The sequence below is a fragment of the Prinia subflava genome, chromosome 16 (genome assembly GCF_021018805.1).
Source record: "Prinia subflava isolate CZ2003 ecotype Zambia chromosome 16, Cam_Psub_1.2, whole genome shotgun sequence".
NCBI classification, from domain to species: Eukaryota; Metazoa; Chordata; class Aves; order Passeriformes; family Cisticolidae; genus Prinia; species Prinia subflava.
The window spans coordinates 11,045,212-11,071,448 of NC_086262.1; the positions used below are offsets into that span (position 1 = coordinate 11,045,212).

General features: G+C 43.4%; 1 protein-coding gene across 1 annotated transcript in view; it reads right to left on the reverse strand.

The window, feature by feature from the left end:
• Window positions 1-1,429: 1,429 nt before the first annotated feature.
• The window catches only part of ADAMTS2 (ADAM metallopeptidase with thrombospondin type 1 motif 2), a 173,437-nt gene continuing 148,629 nt past the window's right edge, over window positions 1,430-26,237 (reverse strand). The window contains exons 11-22 of the mRNA XM_063413222.1: window positions 25,851-25,996; window positions 24,304-24,479; window positions 20,371-20,504; window positions 19,440-19,563; window positions 18,737-18,817; window positions 17,100-17,263; window positions 15,804-15,954; window positions 14,405-14,537; window positions 11,946-12,153; window positions 11,488-11,617; window positions 10,393-10,482; window positions 1,430-6,115 (exon numbers count right to left, since the gene is read on the reverse strand). Coding sequence (XP_063269292.1) covers window positions 5,655-6,115; window positions 10,393-10,482; window positions 11,488-11,617; window positions 11,946-12,153; window positions 14,405-14,537; window positions 15,804-15,954; window positions 17,100-17,263; window positions 18,737-18,817; window positions 19,440-19,563; window positions 20,371-20,504; window positions 24,304-24,479; window positions 25,851-25,996 — 1,998 coding nt within the window. The 3' untranslated portion in view covers window positions 1,430-5,654. The remainder of the gene's footprint in view (window positions 6,116-10,392; window positions 10,483-11,487; window positions 11,618-11,945; window positions 12,154-14,404; window positions 14,538-15,803; window positions 15,955-17,099; window positions 17,264-18,736; window positions 18,818-19,439; window positions 19,564-20,370; window positions 20,505-24,303; window positions 24,480-25,850; window positions 25,997-26,237) is intronic.

Below are 26,237 nucleotides of genomic sequence, written 5' to 3' on the forward strand. Positions count from 1 at the left end.
AGAAGTGCCGCCTGTGCTTGATGCGGTTCTGTGGCTCCGTCGCTCCCTGCTCAGCTTTGGGAAGCTGCTAAAGGAGGAGAGACCCGAAAAGGCGGTGGGGAGGGGCAGGGGGAGGGCAAAGGTGAGCAGTGCACACACACGCACACACACACACACACACATATCCACATGTACACACACAGCCCTACGGGAGTTTCCAGGCATTTATCTCCCAGGAAGGCTCAGCAGCATTTTTCACCCCTGTGAGCAAAGCCAAGTGTTGAGGCAGAGCATCCCGTGGGAAATCATCCTGTGCCCACCTCACCGTGTGAAAGGGCAGTCAAATTTACAGGAGTTGCCTTCTGCCTGGTTTAATTAAGAATAACCTGAAAACTGCTCTGCTGGCCTGGAATTGCAGCTGCTTGGGCTGCCTTTAAAAACTATTTTTCATCAGAGCCAGATGATGGTGACAAGGGCTAAAAATCTGACGTAGGCCAGGAGAGGAGGAGAAGGCCTCCTGTGGGTGTCACCTTTTGGCATTTGAGAGAGAGAGAGAGAGCAAGACCAGGGGGGAGGGAGAGGTGTTGGACATGACTGACCCCACCTTGGGTGTCCCTTGTGTCTGCCATGACCACTCTAAAAATCTCAAAATCTTTGAAAGCAAAAGACAATTAAATATAACCCTCATCACAGCTGTAAATGCTGAGTGAATTATCACAGTAAATGAGCCCCAGGTTTGGGCTTGTCCACTGTTTTATAGGGGCATTGAATTATGTAAATTACTTTCCAGGTGGGAAGTGTTGAGGTGGCTCATTACCTGATTAAAGAATGCTGGACTTGAATGCACTGCATGGTGCTCACTGAATAATCACAGTAAGAAGGGACCTTTCAAATCCTCAAGCAACAAACTTCAGTCAGATGGGGAAGATTCAATTATGCTTTAAAGAAAACCTGGCTACGTGTGTGCAGGATACGGCAGGAGAATGTGTGCAAGAGAATTTCACAGAAAGGAGCAATTACTTCATCAATAGGACATGCAAAGCAGAATTCTCTCATCAGTCCTGAATAGAATCCCAGACAACTGAGCCTGTTAAAGAGATGATACATGGACCAGGATGGATTTGGGCCTCAAGCAGGTTTAAGTGAGTTTGATTAATTTTTGAGGTTTTGCTCCAGTGACTTCATGATATTTAGCCTTGGAAAATGGATGTTGTAACAAGGATGTAGGATTTTGGCAGCAAGTGTATCCCAATCCTACTTCATTAAGTTGTAGAAATCGAATTGGTTTTGAATCTGAAGATGCTGGGTCTTTGTCCTCCAGCATCTCTGCATAACATCAACTCAATGAAAAAAGCAGAGGGAAAAGCCAAACACTTTTTTTTTTTGCAAAAGAACACAGACATTTGAATTTAATAAATTATAAAATTAAAGATTCTAATTTGTATATACATTTTTAATATACAAGAAATGGCTATTTATTGCAATTTCTGTGAAGGCATATGTAAGTGAATGGAAGTTGCATATAGATATTCAGAGGAACATAGCTAATACTGTGCATTGTAGGTGAGTAAATAAGACATTAAATGCATTATGTAATAAAATAAAACATAAAACCCTTTGAGTACTGGTAAAGCACCGTTTCTAGAATTCTCAAAATATCTGAAAGGATTCTATGGAGGTGTTGTGAGACTCTAAATATTGAATGGATATATGAATATAAAAAGTGATGCATTCATAATAGAAAGCAGAAATTTTTAAAGAAATGATGGTGGAAAAACTGGCAGATGACTGAAGCCAAAGAAACCAGAATTTGTTTGGGATTTCTTTTTCATGAGAGGCTGTCACTTGGACTTTAAATTTAGACAGCCAGAAAAATGACAATTGAGAAAACTGTGTTCTTGGATGGTTAGATCATAAATACATTGCTTCGTGGGAGCACATTACTGTATCTCTCAGATCTCTGAGATAGTCTCTGCAGGAATATATTTGTTTATAAACCTGCTGTAGTTTCTGGGGATTAGGTTACATTAAAATATTTCATTCTGCCTGTTATGTCTGAAAATGCAGCACCTGGGCAACAGCAAACTGGTTACAGAAGATCCACTGTGATGATGCTCTTGCCCAATTACAGCATTGTGGAGAAGATAAAATAGTTGTAAAAGTTCAACCAAACAAAAAAATGACCAAACTTTCCACTGCATGACATAGAAATGAGATCAGCTCAGGAGAGCAAACCCCACCTTTTGTCTGGGGCTGCTTTTTCTTTATCAATAGAGCCCTGTGTTGTGTTTTCCAGTAGAAGTGATGTACATGTTCTTGGGGAACTGCTGGAAAAAAACACCTTCTAAGAACCCATGCCTCCTTTACAAGCTGCCATCTGTCCTGGTCTGCAGAGACTTGACTTCCCCCCTTCTCATACAGGAAGAGTGTGAAGAGAAGGCAGCTGGTGGCTCCTGCTCCATAAGAGCTGATCCATCAGCCTCCCAATGTCTTGACCAACATAGACTGAAGCTTCTGTTTCAAGTAGTTAAGTGTCCCCCTCAAAAAAAAAACAAAAAAACAAACAGCTAGAGAAGTATTCAGGAGACTTTAAACCACTGAGAAACAAATCAAATTAAATCTCCCAAAAGGTGAGTTTGAGAAGGGAACGAGCCTCCCAAAATGCAGATGACACCAGGCATTGCATGGGGTTCCTATTGAACACTGGGCCTAACACAGCACCAGACCAACCTTCCAGGAGGCTGTTCCTACTCCCTGAGGCAGCAGAACTTTCCACTTTATCTGGAAAAGTGCTTTTTTGAGCTATGAGCACTGCCTTCTGTGGTATTTCTTCACACTGCCTGGCTGACTAAGCCTATTCCAGAAGCTAGGACAGAACAGAATCTATTAGATGAGTTACCTCAGGGGATCAGAGCAATGGGTCTCGAAAAGGTCCCAGAGGGTAAGAGTGGTACTCTCCAGGCAGCAAAATTTTACCTCTCCATCTGCATAAATCCAGCTCCAACTCTATCTTTGGGTTTGTAAGGGTTTTTCCTAAGTTTCATATGCTTGGATGAGCTTCTAGTCTATGAAAAAGCTGGGGGTTGTGGTTTATTTTTATTGTCCACAGAGCTAAAAGGATATTAACTTGAAGGGGAAAAGATGAGTTTTATACTAACCACATCTGTGTAAAGGAAATGTGGAAGGCAAGAAATACTGTGACTACAGGCTGGGAGCCCTCTACAGCTTGTGTCTGCCATGGCACAGCAGCTGGAATGATGTTGGTTTAGACACATCTTCCTTGTTTATAAATAGAATTTTTTTCCCTTCAGTGCTCATTACTACATTGCTGCTATGCACAGATGTGACCTGAGCCTACACTGGTATTAAAACTTGTCCTGTCTGTAGGCAACCACAAATCCCTTGGCACGAGGAACCCGAGGCTCCATGGCTGTGTGATGGCCAGCAGGGCATGGAGCAGGGCTGGGACAGGGCACCAAGGACAAGCACCCTTAACTGCAGGAGGACACTCCATGTCCCAGGAGTGAATGCCTGCAGTGGAACTCTTCCTGTTGTGCTGCTAAACTGCAGGGCCTGAGTTTTGCTTCTCCAAAGCAGAGCAGATTTTTGCTTCTGCTGGCTGCTGCTTCCGCATCTGCAGCCACGTCTGCTTGGCCCAGGAGATGTTTCCTGATGCTCTGGACTCTGAGCAGGCCTGCTGGGCTTCCCAGTCCTCATGGTCTTCAGTGTATCTCTCATCCCTGCGCTATCTGAGCTGCTCTAAGGGTATCCCCTTCATCCTGTGTAGGAAGGGACACTTGAAGCCACGACACCAGCTGAAAACATTCCTTCTCTGTTTGGGCTGGTATCTCCATGAAGAATTTTTCTTAGACCAGGTCTTGTGCTTCAAAAACGTCTGGTCACAGTTCAGGCCAGAACAGTCTCACATGTAGGTGCTGTAAGCCTGAGGTTCCTGCAGGCTCTTGCCTCCTTTCCAGGAGGAATGGCTCGTTTGGAAGAGGAGACTGGGCAGCTCATTCAGTTCTGGTGGTCAACAGCAGAAGGTAGAGTCACAGAAAGTCACATGTGCTTTACCTTGCAATACCTGTGAAGCTCTTTGCCAGCAGCTGGGCCAGAGAAGAGCTCACACATTGCTGAGAATTCCCAATAATTTTGTGACTTTATATATGAGCTTACTGCTGGTGTTGCTTCTAACCAGGACCAGCTCAGGCTGGAGGATGAGATCTTCCCCTCAGACTGGAAAATCTGAACTTTGAGCCACCAACCTACCTAGTGGTAAAGAGAGGATTTCAGGGAAGCCCCAGGCTCTGCAGGAGATTTACCAGCAAAGAAGAAACAAATGGAAGAATCCAAGCCAGGAAAAAAACTGCTCAGTTGCCACCCACAGCAGGAACCAGAACCAGTCCATGCTCCCTGTCTCGGCAGTGTTAGAGCCAAGCTGAGTTCATCTTCTGTTCTCCAACCAGGAATTCAAAATGACCTATGAAAACCATGATGACCTTGAGGGGAAAAAAGTACTCAAAGGGTTGTCAGGTTACACATCTCAAAGTTTTCTAGCAGACCTGGTGCTGTGAATACACATGTGTGTGTGTGTGTGTGTGTGTGTTCATGTAAGGGCACAGCAATCAGTTGTTCACTTCTGCACCAATAAAGCTGTCCTAAGGAAAGGAAGATAATACAAAATTAATTCCTCAAAAATAACTGCATCCTATGTGGGGGAAAAAAAAATTGTCTTAACAAAGCACCAAAGAGAAGACAACAAGAATCCAGTCATCTTTAAGTTAAACAGAATGTGGGTAGAAAAAAATCAGACCAATAAAAAAAGCACCAACCAATAAGGGTCACTGAGGCTATTGCATTACAGGAACTTAAAGACTATAAAAAATATGGATAATTGTAAACAGAAAGACTAGGATGTTGTCAGTCCAAGTTGGCCAGACCTACCCTCCTACATGTCTTGTATGTATCCAAAAGTTTAGGAGAATCCTTTGAAACTGTTTATGGAAGTATGTAAACTACTGTTTGTCAGTTTTTAATTTACACATAAATATATGGCTACAGAATTCTCTCCGTATTTTCTTACACAGCCCTGGTTCAGGAAGCTACGTGAGCACATGCCGAGCTGTGACCACAGAGGCAGCTCTGCCAAGGTCAGCCAAACCCAGCCTGGCACGTCCTCAGGAGCTTCCCGAAGTGGCTGCGTTTGTGCCAGGGTTGTGCAAGGCACAGAAGCATCACAGGAGTGCTGACCCCCTGCTTGTCAGAGTTAAAGGGATTTATTAAGTCTTGGGACTGCTTTCTTCCATACTAAGTGTGACTCCCATCACTATTCCCCAGCAGTTTTACACAGGCATAGAAGACTTTAAAGAGCCTGTAACTGAGAAACCTGCTAACCTGGCCTAAGTAATGTGGTTTGTTTGGATTCAGTGGCACACTGTAGGGATATTGCACTAATACTCTGCCGTAGCCTGTACACCTACCCTAGCCACCAAAGTGTTCAGATTAGCACTTATGAAACAATCTGTCATTTCCATTTATAGTAGGCTTGAGAATCTGGTATCTCTGCCATAGCACCACTTCGATTTTCCCCCATTTTTAGTCTCTACGACGGGCAATACTATGATGTTGGTAACATCTCTATAAGAGAAAAATGTTGTTTGTGCCATATCTCCATTTTAGTTTATTTTCCTAAGAGTCTCTTTTTTCATTTTCTCAGCGATCAGCTCCTGAATTCTTTGATTCCTTGTCCTTTCATAAGGCCTCCTCCGTGTGATGATGTTGTGCTGTGGTACTTCGTTATCCAACCCATCAACTTTATAGGGAACATCCACTGTGTTTATTTCTGGGTGCTCCTCGGTTGCATTGGAAGGGGGTGCCCGTGTTTTGGGAAGCAGAGGAGGGCTGGTGGCAGGCTGTGTGGTGGTCACTGCCACGGGAGGGGTGCTGGTGGTCAGGAGCTCCTCCTCAATGATATTATTCTTATTTACGTTGGCATTGGTTGTGTTGCCATCCTCTGTTGCATTGCTGTAGGTGTTGCAGGACTTGCAACACAGCTTATTGTACCCAGGAATGGAGCAGTAACGGGAGAGAACTTCCATGCGACAAAACATTGACTTGTCTCCTTGACAATGATCTTCTGAAAGAGAAAAAGGGAACAGATAAATAAAGAGCATCTTCACATTAATCAGAAAAAGAAACACAGCTGAAGCTTTGGCAGCGGGCAGAGGGTTTGATATTTAAAGTGGGATTGGAAACTGGGAAATGAGCCTTCTATAAGCAGAAGCAGGCTTATATTCAACCTAAACATCAACTCACTTCAAGAGCTGCAGAAGCTGATCTGAACTCTTTGTACCAGCCCCATCCAAGCTCTAGACCATCACACTTGAATATTTGCCTTCACATCCTGGAAGCTCTACCTTGAAGACCGTGAAGCCACAACGAATTGTGTTACTGTCTTGGTTTAAATTTCAAAACACACTTACTGTGCTGTGTTGTTGCTAAAACTACATTGAACTCCCACAAAGTCATCAGGTTTTATATTAAGAAATCTATTTTTTCCGTTATTGCTTCTTTTAATTCTTTTCTGCAACCAAACAGTGACTAACCACATACAGTAACATATTTATCTGGGCTGTGTCAGGAATGTCAAGTCCTATTTTGATGTGTACCATGTAACTCCACATTAATCCATCTCCACTAATTGGAGTGATATTGTTGCCAGGTACCCCTACTCTGAAAACAGCCGTGTTTTCTCAGCATGTCTCTTGTTTGAGAGAAAAGTGGTGCATTTACCATTAGGCTTTTCTGCTCCCCCTAGAAAGGAGCTAATATTTTTGGTACAGCAAAGTTCAGTGCAATGGAGCCCAGCCAGTCCATTAATGACTGGGAGACTCAGTAAAAGTCCTGATTTTTGTGTCAATGACTGCAATAAAAGAGAAAGAATGAAAATCGATAAGCTTTAAGCTGTCAATTGCAGTTACAACAATCTGCACTATAATAGAGGTGTTATGGCAGATCCTTGCTGAAATGCAGGTGGTAAATTGCAGGCTGAGGCATTAAAGGTGAAGTGGTCAAAGTGTTCCTGCCCGAGAAACATAAACAGAACCTACTCAGAGATCCCCCAAGCCCTTGTGATTTCTGCTCAGGGGAGGCAGAGGACTGTATGAATTGATGGCAAATGGGTGCGTGGCAAATAGTAGGTTCCTTGGAGACAAAATTTGCCTGTCCTGTGCCCTACACAGACACCCTCAGCCCCTTGCTTCCAGAATGAAGTCATGGAGCCAGGCACTGCAATGAAGGAAAAATCCCAACATGCAGCCCATGCTGAGAGTGGAGTCAGAGGGTTTGGAGGAGAGGAGAGGATTGAGGGGAAAAGCAGACTGACCAACCCCTGGCATCACCAATAACAAAACATCCTGTGACCAGAGTGCTGAGACAGAGATGAAATCACTTTTCTCTCTCCCCCTGCTCTTACTACATTTCCACCTACTCTTACAGTAAAGGGTGAGTAACTCCAATTTCTCGCCTTTATTTAGAGTGCACCCGATGGCAGACAGTGCTCTCAGCCTGATCTGGAGCTCACATTTCACTCTCCTGCTGTGAGCACTGGCTTGTGTCAGCACCCTCACAGCAAAGGAGAGAAGCAGAGCAGGCTCAGCCATACCAAGGGGATTTGGAAAGTGTAGGTGTCACCTCTTCACTCATCCTCAGTTAACAAAACAGGGCATCGTGGGTGTTTCATTGGCAAACATATCAGTCTAAAATAAACTAAGAGCTACTGCTGGCTGAGGCAGGTGAAAACACCTCCTGTACGTTGTATCTATGCCCTCGTTGTTTCTTTTGTTGCAGAAAAGCAAAATTCTAGTTCCTACTATAGAATGTGTCAGGTAATTTCATATTTTTCAAATGCTAAACTGAAATACTGCTGGAGATTAGGAATGGTTCCTTCCTTAGGAACCTTCCTTAGGAACCTCAGAATAGTACCTTGGTTTTGGAGAGATTTTCAAACCAGCATTTAAGAGCTGGAACTGTTCATACCTGCATGCCCAGCTCCATACAAAAGCCTGCATGTGCCTATACAATTTATACATATTTTTACATATCCCATAAGAGTCCCCTTTGAACATTTTGCCTTGTGATGCATGACCCTTATGCACATCCCTCCAAATGGCTTCCATAATAAAAGCCAACGGATATAATATTTAAATGTGGTTTTAACAAGGCAGGTCTGTTCCTGGCTTTGTAAGAATCAATTACAGCACCTTTAGAAAAATGCCTTTTTTCCTAACAAAAATATGGAATGTCAAGCTTAACAATACATGGAAATAAAACTGCATTATGTAATAAGTTGTGACATCCGATAAGTTATATAAATAAACCCTGCAACTCCTCAATGCCAGAATGAAATTTTGATCCTCTGTCCAAACCAAAATATCCAGATTTGCTGAACTTTTATTTATTTTTACTTGCAGTATGCATGACAGACTGGAAGTATATATTCAAAACATCAGTAAGAAAAAAATAAATCAGTTTCACAGTCACTTTGGTACACATTAGTCTCATAAAAAAATATTGAAAAGCAAACTGAATTGGCACATCTTTAATATTATGTTAAATACATACAAAACACTAATAAAATATCCCTGATAAACCAAAGTGCATATAGACATAGTGCACAATGCCCAGATACCTTATTGCACCATTCTCTATAGCCACCCATCTCTTGAAACATCACTAAACATTGTCTATTTAAAGGTAACAGTCATGAATATATTTATACAGTTAAACACCGATTATTTTACATAACAGTATTCAGTGCCAGATAAGTGTCTTTGCTTTTTCACCTTGTCATGTAAATTGTTAACATGTTTCAGGAAATATTAACAGCAAAATTTAAATATGTGATCACATGATAATGACAAGTTTGAAGTGCTACACTGTTGACGACCCAAAGATTCAAAAATGCCACTTTTCCAAAAAATATGATCAAAGCAATAAGGTAGTAATTTGCTCCAAGACTGCAGTTTTACATTTCTGCTATTGGTACTGACTGTCACAAAGAAGTTTATGACTTCTGAATTCCAAATCTTCAACACAAACACGGAAGGAGAAGCACGAATGCCAGTTAAATTTCAGAAAGTCAGGCCACAATCTTGTCTCAATGAAGATATGGATATGCACTGTGCAAATCAACCTCCAATTAAATTTACTGCCTTCCAATAATTATCGTTCAAGTAAAAACCCTTCATATGAAGATTAACTCAAGGTACCAGTGTACTGTTCATATTTAAAGCTGGATCTGGTAAATTAATGCCATTCACATTTCAACATTAAGGCATTTTTCTAAAATTCATCTCCTAAGCAAAAAAAGCAATAAAAATTGAGGTAATTCTGTAGTAGTTCACACTGTTATGTTTGCCAGTTGACACATCTAAGAGCAAACACACGCACACACATACTCACAACCATACCAGTCAAGTCAGACATGCACATGGTGAAAAAAGACCAGAGATGTAATGAGTATAAACAGCTCCATGCTGAGCAGCTGGAGACCTCGTAGTCAATGAAAACATCATATTGCCTCCTCCATGTTAGGACAAACACCACCACGCCACCTTCACCATGGACCACGCCTGTTCTGCTTTGGGTTTGTTTCTAAAGTGAGAACACGCAAAACTGGCAAAAATTGTGCGATGGAAAAAACGAACGCAGCTCCTCTCAAGGAGAAACCCCCCAAATGACCACCGGGAGTCTGGCGAGAGCAACGGCATCAGAGCAGCACGGGAAGCACTGACAGAAACTCAGCTCTGCCTCCCAGCGAGCCCTCCCCGCGTCACAAACGTAAAGGTGAGGGTCAGGAATAAAAAATGAGCAGTAAGGGTGAGGAAAGCAACAGCACCACAAAGGAAAATGGAATGAAAAAATTCTTCCACTCATCAGACTACCCTGTCAGCGAACTGAAACCAGAGAGTTACGAGATTTCGGGTTTTTAGATAAAGGAGAACTTTAGCACTACAAGGTGTCATTATTGTGATGTGATCACATTCACAATAAGTTCTCAGTTTTGCTATCAAACTGAACATCAGGAACCAGTAAGAGCCTTTTTTCACCACCACCAAGCAACAAGCAAACCGATCCCAGCTCCCTTTCAGAGGACTGCAACATACTGTGGAGATCCAACTTCACACATCCAACACTTCAAGACCTCCACCACCAGTGCTACGCAAGCTCCAGAGAAGAAAGACACCGAGCACCAAGTGCCTGGTGTGAAAAAACAGATTCAGCCCAAGATTTAAACTTGGCAAAGTCAAGGGAACTTTCCGCATAGAGAGAAGAAGAGAGCAAAAGGCAAAGTCCACACTCGATGTGGCATGCATTTAAGGGCAAAGGCAGAGTTATAAATGGGTCTTTTACTTGAAGATATTTTCTGGATGGGGTAGTCTGGATCGGGTCTTGACAGCCATTGTATCATGTAGGTTTTCTTTGAAGGATCAGAAACGTTTCCTTGAATAGAGGGAAAAAAAAAAGATGCAACACAACATATGTTAGGCAGCATTAAATTGTCAGAAGGGGACAAACTCAGAGAGTGAGTGGGCTCCAGTTGTGAAGGAGCCCAGGGAAGGATTACAACCTAAAGTGGTGTGATTTGGGGCAAAAGGTGCTGTTTGGGGAAATTACTACAACTGGTGCCCAGCACTTCACAGCCAACACTGAAGACAGCCCAAGGGCCATTCTCCAGCAGCACTTCTCATGGCAGTGTCACACATCCCCAGAGACATGGACTTTAGTTTAGTTACAGTGCCTCATTAAAATCTTTGTATTGGAGACTCTAATTGAGAGCTTGCTTCTAATTAATTAGAAATCAAAAGCTACCCTGAGAAATACATCAGGAAAAAAAGAAAAATACAAATTACTTAATAATAGGAATATATGAAATTATCTCACAAATATAATCTGCAAATAGCTGAAAAGCTAACAAGGATAAATGCCTTATTGCCCTGGATTAAGCAGGAACAAACTACTTACATCTTCTAAAAACTGAGTTAGGTAACTCCTGCAGATAACTTGTGTCTGACAGAATTGTGTTTGACAAAGAAGCCTGGAATTGTTGGTGGAGGTGGGGAAAGCAGAGGCATCCTTGGTTAGCCACAGGCCAGCAGCCCCTTGCCAAGCCCCACAGGTCTCAGGGGTGCAGGGCTGGACTCAGGCACTGCTCCTCTCCCAGGGCAGCTGTTGGCTGCTGGCCACATCCAGCCATCACCACCGTGCTGAGGTCTGCCCCAGCCTCTCAGGCTGTCCTGGGCCAAGCAGTGCTCCCCAGCAGGAGAGGAGTGCCCAAGAAGCCCATCAGCCACACAGCAGCTCTACAAATTCTACTCAAAACAGGGACTGTGGAGAAGTGCCCCCTCAGGCAGACACAGCACACAGGTAACAATTCAATGAAGGCATTGCAAATAAATACATAATTCATTTTTTCAACAACAGAAGCTATCAAAGACAAGCCCTTACTGGGACACGGAGGTAGCCTGCAGATCCTGACGCTCTCTGGTTTGCTGTCCTGGCACAGGCCCACGGCGTTGTCCCTGGTCCGGCACAGCACCGGGCGGTCCTGGGTGCCATTGCCACAGCTGACTGAGCACTGAAAGGACAGCAGCATTAACCCACCACCCTCTGCAAACAACAGTCAGAAAGCAGCTCTTCACTTCTAAACTGCCCTTGATTTGAGCCACTGAGGTACCCACAGTAATGAAGCAAGAGGGAGAGCCACTCACTGCTGCTTGTGGCACCTCAGTAGTTGTGAAACCCTCCAAGAGTGTGCTGTGGTCCAGCAATGAATAAAACAACTGTAAATATGAGCCGTCTATTCACAGAGCCATCTATCCACAAACACAGGGGTGGCATTACTGGCCATGCTCATTCCACCCAGTCAGAAACGAGTTGTTTGAGACCTCCAGAAAGAGACTGACCTGTGACCAGGGTCCTATTCTCCACTGTGCCGGGCACAGCTCCCTGTTGCAGGGCCTCCTGCCCTCGGGGCGGTCGCTGCTGCAGTACTTGGTGTGCACGGAGCGGTTGGTGTTGTCGTGCAGGGGCTGGATGCAGCGCACAGAGCGCACCTGGTACCCCGTCTTCCCACAGGACCTGCTGCAAGGCTCCCACTCTCCTGTCACCCATCTGGGGTGGGGAAAAGAGAGTGAGAAGAGTCAAATTCGAACGGTCGATCTGTAACTCTTCAACACAGGTTTAACATGATGTTAACACTAGTTCTAATGCAGAAAAATAGGAGAAGATATTAAAAAAACATAAGCAGTTATGGTGAGGGTTATTTGACTGCCCCTGAAATATCATTAATAAGATCCAGATCTTCAATATTATTCTCATTGTCTCCAAGATAAGCATTGTTCTTACTTTGCTGTATTTGCTTTGGTTTTAAGCTGCCCTTTTCAAGACTGTACATAAAAATATGGTTGCTTTTATGTCAAAAGCAGCCACTCAAGGGTGCTGCTGAGCTTCCCAGGTCTGGGTGCACGAGATGTGCCTTGTCTCATAATGCAGCTTGAACCAGCTGGTTCTCTTACGAGTGAAGCCAAAACATCTGGGCTAGAAATGCAGCTCCTACCTGGCCCACATCTGGGCACTCCATGGACCATATCCCTGGCCATGTTAGACTCAATCTGCTGAATCACTGGCAAACCCAGTGCTGTGAGTGCTGAGCTTGGACAGATCAGGGTCCTCATCATCATAAATGTTTGGTATGGGGGAAGGCAACACTCCACTGAAAACCAGAAGGTTTGAGTTCATGATTTCTAAATTAGTTTAGTGACTGAGAAATGAAATGCACAGTTTGTAATGTGCTCTAGTTGAAACCCTTACTGATCACCCAAACCAACTCATGAATTACAGCTACAAACTGTAAAGAACTTAGAGAAGAACAACAGGGACAGACAGCACCAAAGGAAATTTACCTAGACTACTTGGTTATAATTACGTGAAGACATACAGCAGTTTATAAATATTTACAGAGTGCAGAGATCTGCAAGATGGAAATATTGTTCCATGTAAACAGTATTCATGGGATAAACTTAACCAGAAAATGTACATAGTCTGGAGAAACACCCTGAGCTTGAAGGATTTGTCCTAAAGTACTCACAAAATCCAAAATCCTTGGAAATGGTCAAAAAATAGTACAAGGCACTGCACTACACATTCCAGTTAAACAGCAAGTAACAATTTCTCCCAACTTTCTCTTTGTAACTTACAGAAATCACACAGCTGTGAAGAAAGAGCTGTGGAGCCATGAATCCTGAGGTGACTTCTGAGACAAAGATGAGTTGTTCCCAGAATTGAGGAAGCAGCATATTAGTGTAGTGGGTGTCCCAGAGCTTTGTAAAACCCCTTAATAATTGCCTCTCCTATGTACAAGAGCAAAACACTTGGATGACATTCTATGGAAACAGAGCTACCTGAAACTTCAGGGTTCCAAGTACAATTTAGGATCCTATTGAGTCTTTGTGATACTTGGGCCAATTATATTTGCAGCTGAAAGGAGGACACAGTCCTTTCCAGAGAGCCTGAGATATGGTTAGGTCATTACTTCAGTTTTCCAATAAATAAACATTCAGCCCTGACCCATGCAGAGTTTATGGGGCAGAGTTTCTTGCCTTTTCCCTCTTTCAAATATTTTTTTTTAAGAAAGTTACGAAATATTGTGTGGTATGTTCTATTTATTTGCTGTGATTCCTGGAACCTATACTCAGTCCCCAGAGATAAAAGCTGGGATCAACATACTCCTTTCTTGTTGCAGTAGTAGCACAAAGAATATATTAATCCTACACGTGGCAGGAATAACCTGCTGCCAGTCAAAAAAAAATCACCTGTAAAATGTGAATTAAAATATTTATAACACGTAACTATGTTGAGCAGAAATGAAAGTATGACAGGCATTTCGTGCTGTACAAGGGCAGCCAGAGAAATTTAACAGGTTAAATATTTTCCCTGTGTTTCAATGTCCAAAAATATGCTATGAACTTCATGAAGATTTGGATTTGAGAAACTGGATGACACTGGTTGTCTTCTGTAGCACTCTGTACATTTGTTCTGACATGGTTAACCCACACTGTGTAAAATCCACAGGTATAAATTGAATTTATGTCTATTTTGTATCACCTCAAGATGGCCTGAACACAAAATTCTGGATCAGGACAGCATTTCTTTTTTAATCCAACTTATTTCAGAAGTCATAGGAACCAGCAATCACAGAAAGAACATTTCTAAGAGCAGAACAGAGCATGAAATCCTCACAGTCCTGGGTCTCTCTAATGGGCACGAAGGTGTCACTAAAGCCACCTTCCTTGTGGTGATGATGCTGGCTGGGTGAGATGCTCCTGCACCTCCAGGGAGCAGTGCTGGGGGCAGGGATGCTTACATGGGCTGGGAGCACTCCTGGAGGTTGCACACCCTGCGGATGGGCTTGGGCTTCTGGATCAGCTCGCAGAAGCTCCGATGAACCATCTTGTGGTCCGCCTTCCTGCGGCAGCCGTACTTGGTGAACTGGAAGCCTGGGGAAAGACACTGCTCTCACTCTCAGAACCAGCAGATCTCACAGAGGGCTCGAGTTTCAGATGAACTGCACAAATTCTGTCAAGGGTTGCAGTAGGAGCTGCAGATGAACATGCTACCACAGGAGAAGTAAGCAGCACCAAATAAACACTTGCAACACAAATTTAACACCCGTAATTGCTCCCTCCGTATATTTTTCGCTCCTTTAATCACAGAATCACTGGGTTGGAAGAGACCTTCAAGATCATCGAGTCCAACCCATGCCTTAACACCTCAAATAACCATGGCACCAAGTGCCACATCCAGTCTTTTTAAACACATCCAGGGATGGTGACTCCACCACCTCCCCAGGCAGACCATTCCAGTACTTTATCACCCTTTCTGTAAAAAACTTTTTACTAATCACCAACCTATATTTCCCTTGGTGCAGCTTAAGGCTGTGTCCTCTTATTCTGGAGAAAGAGACTGACCCCCACCTGAACACAGGTCACCTTTCAGGGAGTTGTAGAGAGTGATGAGGTCACCCCTGAGTCTCCTTTTCTCCAGGATAAACACCCCCAGCTCCCTCAGCCGTTCTTCACAGGGTTTGTGTTCCCAGCCCTTCACAGCCTCGGTGCCTCCTCTGGATGTGCTCAAGCATCTCAATGCCCTTCCTAAACTGAGGGACAGAGCTGGACACAACACTCAGTGTCCTTCCTAAACTGAGGGGACACAGCTGGACACAGCACTCAGTGTCTTTCCTAAACTGAGGGGCCAGAACTGGACACAGGACTCGAGGTGCAGCCTCACCATGAAAATGAAAATTAAAATAACATTTAAATAATATTTAATAAAAATAACAGCCAGATCCAGCATCTCAAAAACATCCTGCAAACCTGCCCAGCCATAATCCAATGCTGCAACCTGACCATCAGCCTGGGGAACACCATCAGCACTCACATCTGGCCCCAAAAAGGAGTCTGACATTGCAAAGGCCACATCACTTAATGTGGATTTACAAAGGGCTGCCCCATGGCACCTTGAGGTTCAGCACCTTCACAGCTTGGAGACCCTCATCCAAGTCTTGCATGTTTGTACAATTTTTCAGTTTCATAACCATAAATCAGAAATTAATCAGCCCAGATCTGCCCCCAAGCCATTTAAGTCAGGTTTTAACCCCATTCACTATTTATCTATTACTTAAATAAAACCCGTCCCATACTCTGATCTTCCTAATGTCTTGTGGCAATGAATGAATTTTGAATGATCTGTGGTTTTGTTTTTACCTCCTCCACAAGGTTTTGAACACTGAGACCATTTCTTCAAAGCCCATTCGTACGAATCTTCCACAACATTATTGTTATCTACATTCAAGGAATCTTCATGGATCATGTACTTGTAAGTCAAAGATATCTTGGCACCACCATGAGGAATCACCTAATAAGATGAGCAGATGTAATGAAAAAAGATATGAAAGACTGATATCAGGAGCTCTGTGAGATGATGTGAAATACTGATCATGGCTCACATATAAAAACACCCCCAGAGGGATTTCAACCTTTTAGCTGCACTCAACACATTTTTTCCCTGATGAAAAAGTGTCTCCATCCTTATGACACAGAGTTTCTAAATTGCATATTAAGAAAGACTGTTGTTGATTTAGACTTATTTTCCTTGCCAGCATTGGGCTGACATAATGATACTAAATTTTTTCCATATCCCATCACAAAGGAAGGAAATTTTGTACTGAAATGATAACAGATAGTTCCACTCAAAGACAAAGCAAATTCAACTGCAGAAATAAGTGAAAGCAGCAAAGAAAATTGCTTCTATTTCTGATAAAACACAAATATTCTCATGATAATCCTGGAATTCTGCAAAGCTTTTTACTTAATCTTCACAGAAATATAAACCATTTAGAAAGAGGTTTTGTTATCACTGCACTAAGACAAATGCAAGTAAATAGAACTCAGTGTGAACAAAGTGGAAAGTATTGGTCCTTTGGAAACATAGTGTTTATTCTTTCTCTGAAGTTCAGCTAGTGTAGATCAAAACATTACAGCTGTTTTCAGAGGGATTCTAAATCAACTTACCCTTGCTAATTGAAGCCTATCATTTGCTAGTTTGCAATGAAAAAAGAACATATTTGGGTGGTTTTGGGAATTGAACTGGTTTTGTCCTGAAAAGGGGAGCCAGGAAGCACAGCAATCCTGCTACTGCCTTTGCAGGATACATTTTCAAAACACGGATGGGAGAAGGAACTATTAGATCTAGCTGATACCAGCACTGACCTTTTTTTGATTGGTGCTCACATGTCAGATAGGCTAAGAAAGCTGCAGTCTTTACTCAGAGGCTGATTGCTGTGCCATCCACAGGAAATTATCAGGACAGCTGGCTGCTCAACACATAACCCTGAGTTATAACAGCTCTCATACAGAGCAATGCACTGGGAGAAAGAAATTTAAATACCTTTTCTATTGCCTTGTAATTGAAGCAGATGTCTTCTTGTAACTCACAAGAGGCATCTGAATGATATGCTAGCCCATTATGGCTCTGTGGAAGGTGGTTTGCATTTGACTCACCAGAATAACAATTCCATTTCGCAGCGGCCCCATGGTCTGCACCGTCTCTCTGTCGTCGTCATTCCGATATTCCCACTCCACACCCATGTCAATAAATACTTTGGAGTCTGGCACATAGTTGTCTTCACTTAGAATGAATTTCCCCGTTTCACGATTTTTAATAGCTGGGAACAACACGAGAAAAGTGAATATGAGAGGTTCGTTTCTCACCTCCAGTTTTGTTCTGTTCGTGTCCCAGTGGACAAAGCTGAAAAGGCCAGTGTGCATTTTCCCTCTGTTCCCTCACAGGTTTGGAAAGACTTTTTCAGGTGTTTCACTGAACTGTCAGTGCTTTTCTGCTCAGCTCCAGAAACATCAGTTGTCCTTTTTTTTTTCCTTTTCCATAGCCTGCTTTGCCAGAGAAATGAGGCCAATGCGGCTGCACCACAGGGGTCCAGCTGCCTGCTCCCATATAACAACTTCTGAATCCACTGGCCAAATCCGAGCCAATCTGAGAGCCAGTGGGGGTCCCAGAGCTATTCAGCTCTTTCATATGTTGTAAGGCAGCTCAGGGGGCTGTTACTGCTCCATCAGAGAAAGGCTACTGAGCTCGCCCCCAGCAGGTCCCCGCAGTGAGAGAGAGGCACCAGAAACAGCATTAATTCTGCTCAGATCCAGTCCTGACACCAACACAGCCCTGTTAAGCTCCTGCTGCTCTGCAGGCACCTGGCACTGCACACAGAGCCTGGTTCCTCTCCTCAGCTCTCACCAGTGCTCCATCCTTCACCTGGAGAGGCTTCAGCCCCTTTGTACGAGGACAGGTTTTCACCCCAGATGGAAAATTTGCCCTCGTCGTTAGAAGAAGCAAGGACTATTTATGTAACACCAGAGTTTGACTCCAATCTCTCTCTGGCAGCTACCTGAGCATCCTGCTCCCTCAGCAGTGGCCTTGACATTGAGCCATGTGCACAGCACTCACCCCACCCTGACAGAACTTTGTCTGAGCAAGGATTGCTCCCTTATCCACAGGGCCAGCAAGGAAAGCACTCACTGGGGAGAAACTCACACTGTAATTAGCAGACCATTCGCTGTGAATCTACTTCCAATTAATAGCAGCCTAGGAGTCACTGCTTCCCATTGATTAGAGGGCCCGGGGAGGAGTGGATTTCCACTGCCTCCTGAACTGCTGGATTGATTTGGCAGCCTTGTGTCAATACTGTTAGCAGCAGGGCAAAATCTGCAACAGTTCTGGATGTAGCTGGGAAATTACTGAGGGTGGGAAGCATGAACGATGCACACAAAGACCACAGAATGGTTTGGGTTGAAAGGGACTTTGAAGAAGTCTTTGAAGGCTTTGAAGAACATCTACTTCCAACCCTCAAAGATAATGCAGTGCATCCCATAAATAACTCAGTGCCTCTTCCAGCAGCTTTCACACATGCACATTCCAACACAGAGATCTGGCTGGGACACCCTGATATACAGCAAAGAGAAATCAAATTGCCAAACAAGCTTCCTAATTTAACATACTTAGAGAAAGTACATGGTGTGGGCGGGTAATGGGTAAACAAATGTATAAACACATTGTCAGCCTCCAGAGACAAAAATAAACACCAGAAAAAAAAATCTGACTGAAAAATTTCCTACTTGTTACTTACCAAGATGATGAGCGGTGGCATCTGTTTCCTGTATGAGTAAATGTCTTGCACCAGCAGGAATTTCAAACATCTTAACATACCCTATATTGAGGTATTTGAAAAGATAGTTATGGATTAATATCCCACAAACAGGGAGGCTTTTTCTTAGGTTTTTAAACAAATCTTATTTTCTGAAAGCAGGGTGTATTAAACAAGATGAACCAAATCCAGCATTATTCCCATTCCCATTTCTGTGCCAGGTGATGGAATATATCAGGGACAAAGGGCTATGGGTCAGAAGAAGAAAGCCTGAAGTATCATCAAGAGACTTTGCTTCAGACTGGAATGGGCTTTGGGTGCCATGTGCACCCAGAGAGATCACACAACCTCCTGCTCACCAGTGCCTGAGGATGGCACGTTACTGCAGCATTGGGGTGACAGAGCAGCTGGGTGACACCACAGCACAAATCCACAGCTCTCCAACAAGGAGCAGGGAAGCCCTCTCCTATACATGCACAGGCCTTGGTGCAGCAACTTTAACTGCTCCCTGGACAGAAGACTTATTTTCAAATTATAAACACATTTGGAAGTAAGTCCAGATTGTTTATTGGAATTAATGATGCTGCAAATGGTTTGTAATTGTCCTGGTACTTTCCATGAAATGTGGGAGATCAAGAAAAAATACCCTGAATTCCCCAGGACAAACCACACTGGATGTACTGACCTTGCTTTTTTGGTACTCTTGAAAATGTTCTTTTCACCACTTTGCAGTGGGAATTATCTCCTCCACAGACACCACACTTATCTTCCTGCTTCGTGGAACCTATGACCCTGTCACACCCAACTTTCTGTGCACAAAATAGAGAAGCAGTCATTCTTATTTATCCACTCTTCAATTCAAATGAGCCTTCACTTTACATGTCAACCCCCAGATTCTGCTTCAGCAAAACAGCACACCTTGTAGTATTCTCCTGGAAGATCAACACCTAAACAGATTTAATATTCCCAGTTCCTATAATAGCTGTCAACTGGTGGTTATATTTTTATATTATGCTTCACAGTGGTTGTCTTACTGAAGGAAAGCAGCATGGTTAAGGAAAAGCTCTTAAGCCTCAGCTTATCTTAAGACAGATACCTAAATTCCAGGATAATCTAGGCATCTATATGAGGATAAGCACCTCCACCAGTGCTTTGCTAGTCAGAGACTAATTCCTTTGAAAGATGACCTGCAGCATATTCCAATTTAGAGGAACTGTCATTGATTTTTTAAAAATAGCATGATCAAATACCTAGAGAATGCACATCAGCCATAATCCTAACACCACTTTCCTTGAAAGCTGCTGTGCCTTCCTATTTCATCGTACATTCCACCCCCACTAGACCTCAGCAGAGAGAGCTTTCCTTGAAAGCTGATTGTAATAGTTCATCTTAAAATACTGCATGAGATATTGCTTGTGTAGGTAGATGCTTTTGGAATCGAGTCACATGCATGGCAACTGTGAATACCACACATAATATTGTGACAACAATCCTAATGAAATCTCCTCGTTGCCCAAAGTGTTATTATACTTATTCGTTTTGGGAGAGAAACACTCAAGGTACAGCTTGAATTGTTTTCCCAATTCTGGGCTCTGAAGAAGCCCCCAGACACTCACGAGGCAGTCGCCCCTCACGCAGATGCTGTAGGCATCCTTGTAGGAGCAGCGCGTCCCGTCGTGCACCATCCTCTTCATGTACACCACATCCCCTGTCTCCTTGGATTCGCAGTACAGGTGGCACCTCTCCTTAGCTGGAAAACAAAACCACACAAATTGTGCGTGTTCAGCTCCCACAGTTTGGGTTCCTGATGTTGTGAGCAGCACTTCCAGCAGTGTTGGCTCTCCCTTCCTCCTTGCACGCATCACAGAGCCCAACGTGGTACCCATAAATCATTGATGCTTATCCCCTTTGAAAAATTCTGTGATCTCTTGGAAAATGTTGAATCATAAAGCATCCATGTGTCACCATTAGGAGACAGGCTTAAAAATAACAGGTCATTGACTCTGAGGGAAGGATCTCTTTAATCCTTTGCAGATGATGCAATCTGGCAGAGCTCTCCTCAGTTGCATGACTACCTGTGAGAGATGCTGGTTTCTCCTGCATTGTACTTAAATGAAAAAAAAGCCAAAGTAATTTTCCCATTAAATGCAGCTGTTTGACACTGAGTGAACCTGGCATCCAAAATTTCTTCAGAGACAGCTGGGCCATAGCATTTCATCCTAACCACAAAGTTAATTTTCCCTCATGGTTGTACTTGTATTTATGATAATTTAAACCATTAAACAAGATGAGATGTCAAAAAGATTCAGACAAACCCATTTTTTTTACTGCTAACACATGCACAAAGAGCCAGACAAGAAGTATTTTCTCTAATCTGTTCCAAAGAGCTAAGAACAAAAAATAAAGCTGAAAATGACTAGTCAGTGGCTGAATAAAGTTGTATCCCACTAGTTTATTCCATTTTATCCATGTCTCTTGCTGTTCTCAGCCCCATAATAGGATTCACTATGCTTTCCTTGGCACTGAAGAGCAGATGGCCTTTCTGCTAGATGAAACAAATAGAGATTCTGCTATTTTAACATGATTAAAAGTTGGAATGCTTTTCCCACCATTTAAAACAATAACAACCTTTCCATTATAGCAGTTCAACTGAAATAAATCTTCACAGGCCCTTTGCGTTCTTCCCCTGTACAGTTTCATGGCCTCTGCCCTCTTTTTATAAAAGCCCTTGTTATTGCTGTTGGTGTCCTCAAGGCCACTGGGTATTGGTACATCAGAGACCTTTGTTACTGCTCCCAAACCATGCAGAGAAGTCATGCTTAAAAGTCCAGGGTCTAGTCTATAAAAACACGTACTTTTGGGGGTGAAAATTCTTAATAGAAGATTATTAAGATCATAATAATGACAGATCTACTGCACATATTAGAAACATGAAGCTGTGCACAAGATAGATGTGTACTCACCACCCCTGGGTGTGCACCCACCCCACACATACCACACATTCACTGCATGTGATTAAATGAAAATACCAGCAGGTCTGACTGGGTGCCAACAACTCTGCACAAGGGCTTTATTTTAGAGATGGTTCTGCTCCCACTGCTCCATGGGAGCTGTAAATGTGCAAGTGCTGTTAAATTAGACCCCGTTATTGCAAAAAAATCTTCCTATTCACTGGTGCTGGGCACACTGGAGGTGCAGGAGCACGGATGTGGCAGTGTGCCTGTCCACTCCCTGCTCTCTGAGTCCTGCTCATTTAACTGGGGCTGGGAGCTCACAGCCAGAGGCTCTCCCTGCTGCCCTGGCAGATGCACAGGAGTCTGTGAGCCTGGCAGGGTGAGGATGTGGGGGGCTCAGAGGGCCTGGAACAGGAGACTGCCATGGCACAATGGGGCATGGGATGCTCAAGGACACTCTGGGTGTACCTCAGCTTTTCTCTGCCCACAGCATGAGGCACTCTTCTCTGTTCTTATGCCCTGCACAATGTGTCAGACACGTCCAGCTGAGCTGCCTGTGAAGTGTATGGATTTATGTCACTTCTGAGCCACAACTGCATTATCCTCACAAGTATGTCACTGATATGCCTTATCCTTACAAAAAGGAGTTTTGAATAGATTGAAGTTCAAGCATAAGCTTGTCTCTGGCCTTGTTTTCACACAAAAGCTGTTCCCTCTAATAACCCTGCACAGGTAAATGTAACTCTCAAGGTGTCTGCAGTTATACCAGAGTTTTATTGGAAACCAGCAGTGCCCAGGGATCAGTGCTCAGACATCAATGAGCTGGTTTCTGACCCAGAAGCCATTGAATTTAATTGAAAAAAATCTGATTGGTTTCACTGGTCTTTGCAGCAGAGTGCTCCAAAGGCTAAAGCATAAGCAAAGGTCCTGCAGGCCACAGCCTTCATCTCTTCCCCCTGTGCCAGCAAAGCTATTTCACGAAATTAAGCTGTGAGGCTGTGTCTGTGCTTTTGAAAATCCCAGACTGACCAAGATGGCATGAAAAGAATGAGGGAACTCTAAGAACTGTTTGGGAAGAAAGTCAGGCAAATTAATTACAAGGAATTTGCTATTAATTTCTGGCAGAGTATCCTTTCACTGGAATGCAAAATGATTCACCCAAAGTGACCCTTCCCCTCCCAGTGATGGGAGCTGGGCTGAGGATGGGGTGGGTGCCCAGAACCTGCCCCTTGCCAGGCCAATCCTGCCCTCAAGAATTTATCATTCAAGTGGAGTGACAGGATTCAAAACCAGCGAGCAGCCCACACTGCTCATTCAACAAGCTGAGACTCATTGCCCTCTGCCTTTTTGCTTGGTAAAACACTGCAGTGTGATTTCTGGCAAGAGCAGGCATGGCCCAAATCAACCATCTGCTCTTGAACTGACAGCTAAGCCAAGGCATTAAGAGGAACATTTTTGTTCTAGGAGGTGATCTCTGACACGAGGCCACAAGATCAGCCTGACCTTGCTGGTTGGGAGCCAGCACCCCCCAACCCAACAGCTGCCTCCAGTAGTGCCAGCACCATTTGCAGGAAGACACAGGAACAAACTGAAAACTTTTCTCAGAATATTCTCCCAGTTCCTCCTACACTGCAGTTTGGGGATTTCCAAAATCATGGCTGGACCTTGGTGTTTAATGGCTCTTAATGGACTGTAGAACTGTCAAGAATTTTTCAAAATCATTTCTAAAACTTTCTGGCATCTGCAGTTTTCTGTGGCAGTGAATTTCAAGATAATTAGATGCATTGTACTCTTTCCTCTTATTTGTTTTCAATCTGCCACCCAATAACTTCATTTGATGTTCCCAGGCTCGTGTTACGAGAAACTCAATAATCATTCCACGTTCAGTCTCTTTGGGCCACTCACAACTCTGTAACTCTATCTTTTTAATCCTTGCTTTTCCAGGGTGAAAAGTCCTGGTTTATCCAAACTCTCCTCATGTAGAAGTCATTATTTATGTTTGCTTTATTCTGGCCTGAGTTCAGCTGTGGGTTTTTTCAGCAGTGTGTGCAGCAGTGAGATGGGCACAACCTGAGCTGCATTGGCTGGGTATTTAAAGTGCACAAAGTGCAGGTACTCAGGGGCAGGTCAGTGTTCTCCATCTCTCCCTTCACGTCACTGAACTGATCTTTTCCTAAAGCTATTCTCAGCCTTTTTCTTCAGAGCCCACCATCTACACACACACCCCCTCCAGTTTTTACCCCTATATCCATTACTGGCATTCCTTAACACCAAACTTCCTTTGCCTTCTCGTGTCACTTAGTGTCACAAGGTCCTTCTGCAGCTCTCAGAGTGGGCCATCCTCCCATGCAAAACCATTCCCTTTTATCTCATGGTAAATCCATTTAACTGGGGAACAGCTGTTAAAGTTTTTTGAAAATCCATGTGCATTGTATAAATTGAATCACTCATACCCTGATACTCACTGATCCCTCCAAACAGCTCCTAACAGATTTAGGAGGCATGATTTCCCAGGAAGAAGTTTTACCCCTCCCTGTATAATTTTCATTCATATTTGCAACTGATTTTAGTTTTCACAGGAGAGGGGCTGCTCACCATCAACGTGTTCATAGGGGAGCCAGTGGTGTTTGGTGTTCTGGTACTCAAAGTAAGGGTCCCACTGCCGGCACTGCTCCTCTCTGAAGTCCTCCAGCTCCTTGGGACAGTCCTGGGTGTTGCACAGCTGGAATTCGTAGCTCGGCCCCACACACGTGCGGCCGCCGTTGGCAGGACTGGGACAGGAACAGAAACCCATGGTTAGTTTTGCCATTATTTCATTGATCAAGTGTCTGTCAAATCTCTTGAGGAGCAACTTGTTTCCTGGTCATGTCAGCAGGCACCTGATGAAGCCAGGGCTGTATTTCTGACATGTAAAATACATGTTTCCTTTCAAAACCTGCTGTCACTATTTAGCTGTTAAAAAGCAACTTCTGCAAGTAGAGGTTCCAAATACTTGATAAAGGCAAGAAAAGCCATTTTCTTGGGGTATGCAGGAAAGGAAAGCACAGCAGAACTCATTCACATTCACCCCTAATGCAGCAGCAAAGGCAGAACAGCCCAGCTCAGTGCTGTGCCCCCAGGCAGATGTGCACCAGATCCCTGGCAGATCTGGCAATGCAGAGCCCAGGACCTGTAGCTGGGTTTTCATCCCCTTCCAGGAAACACAGAAAATGTTTTCAACACTACTTTAGGCTTTTCCTACATGCAAATGGGTTTTACAACTAAAACTGTGCCCACAATTATAAAGGTCACTTCCCTGTTGCCAAAGTAATAAAGGCTGAAAAAAGAACTGGCAAATCTTTTCTTAACAGAACAATTTCCATCAGAAAATGCTGCTTCATAAAACTCAATTAAAAAAAAAGAAAATCAATGATAAGATGATTTTCAACACTAGTCAATTGCTTTATCAACAAACCAAGAAATTCAACATTAAAAATATTCTCTCTGTTAAAATCATTTCATTCTGACAATTGTTTTAGGTCTTGCTGTTAGGTCCTTGACATTTTATGATACCACCCTAAGATAGCAATAATTACACATTTTGTGTCATTTGTATTAACTTTACCTTACTTCCACTGTTACTTGAATGGAATCATTCTACATTATCTAGATGATATGTAAGTTATTAAAGCAAGACAATTCAAAATTCCTAAAATTAACTTTGGAGAAAGGTTCTGATTTCAGGAGTTCTGTTCCAGCTTGGAATGAAAACAGTCTGAAAATATTTTAAGACCTTCTTGTTGAAATAGCCTAAAAAGTGGATTAAAGAAAACTTTTTAAAAGGTTTTTTTAAAAAATCCAGTGAATCACTGCTATTTTTTCATCCTCACATTTTAAAAAGAGATATATAGGACCCTAAACTTTTACTTATGCTTTACACAGCACTATATTAGCACTTTCAGGATCCTTGTAACTGCATTTAATGGATGGATAAACTGAGAAATAAAGATGATTCATGACTTGCTAAGGGCCAAAAGTAGAATTTCTGACAACCTATGCTATAGGTCAGATTTAACAAGCACCACTCAGCATCCTTTGCTGCCCTGGCCATGCACTGAGACCCTCCCCGTGCAGCCCCTGCCCCCGGGGTGTCTGTCACTCACTGTGGGTTGTCACACTGCCGGGTCCTGTACTTCACCCCGGTGCCACACGTGCGGGAGCAGGAGCCAAACTTGCTCCATGCCCCCCAGTGCCCATCCTGCTTCAGGATGTCTGGTGTGAGCCAGATGCAGTGACCTTTAAAGCAATGCTGAAAGAGAAAATCAGATGTCAGAATGATTAGAGGATTAACTTACATCAGATGAGAAGCTGTTGTACCACACATGATAATTTTTGGCACAAGTGCTGGATTTTTTTCACCTCTCCAGCAGAAAATAGAGGGACTTGCTTTCAGATTGTGCCCATGATCCCAAACTCAGTCAGATTTTATAAACTTACATGTTCATTATGCACATGTGCATGCAAGTTTCAAACCTACTAGGTCTGTCAAA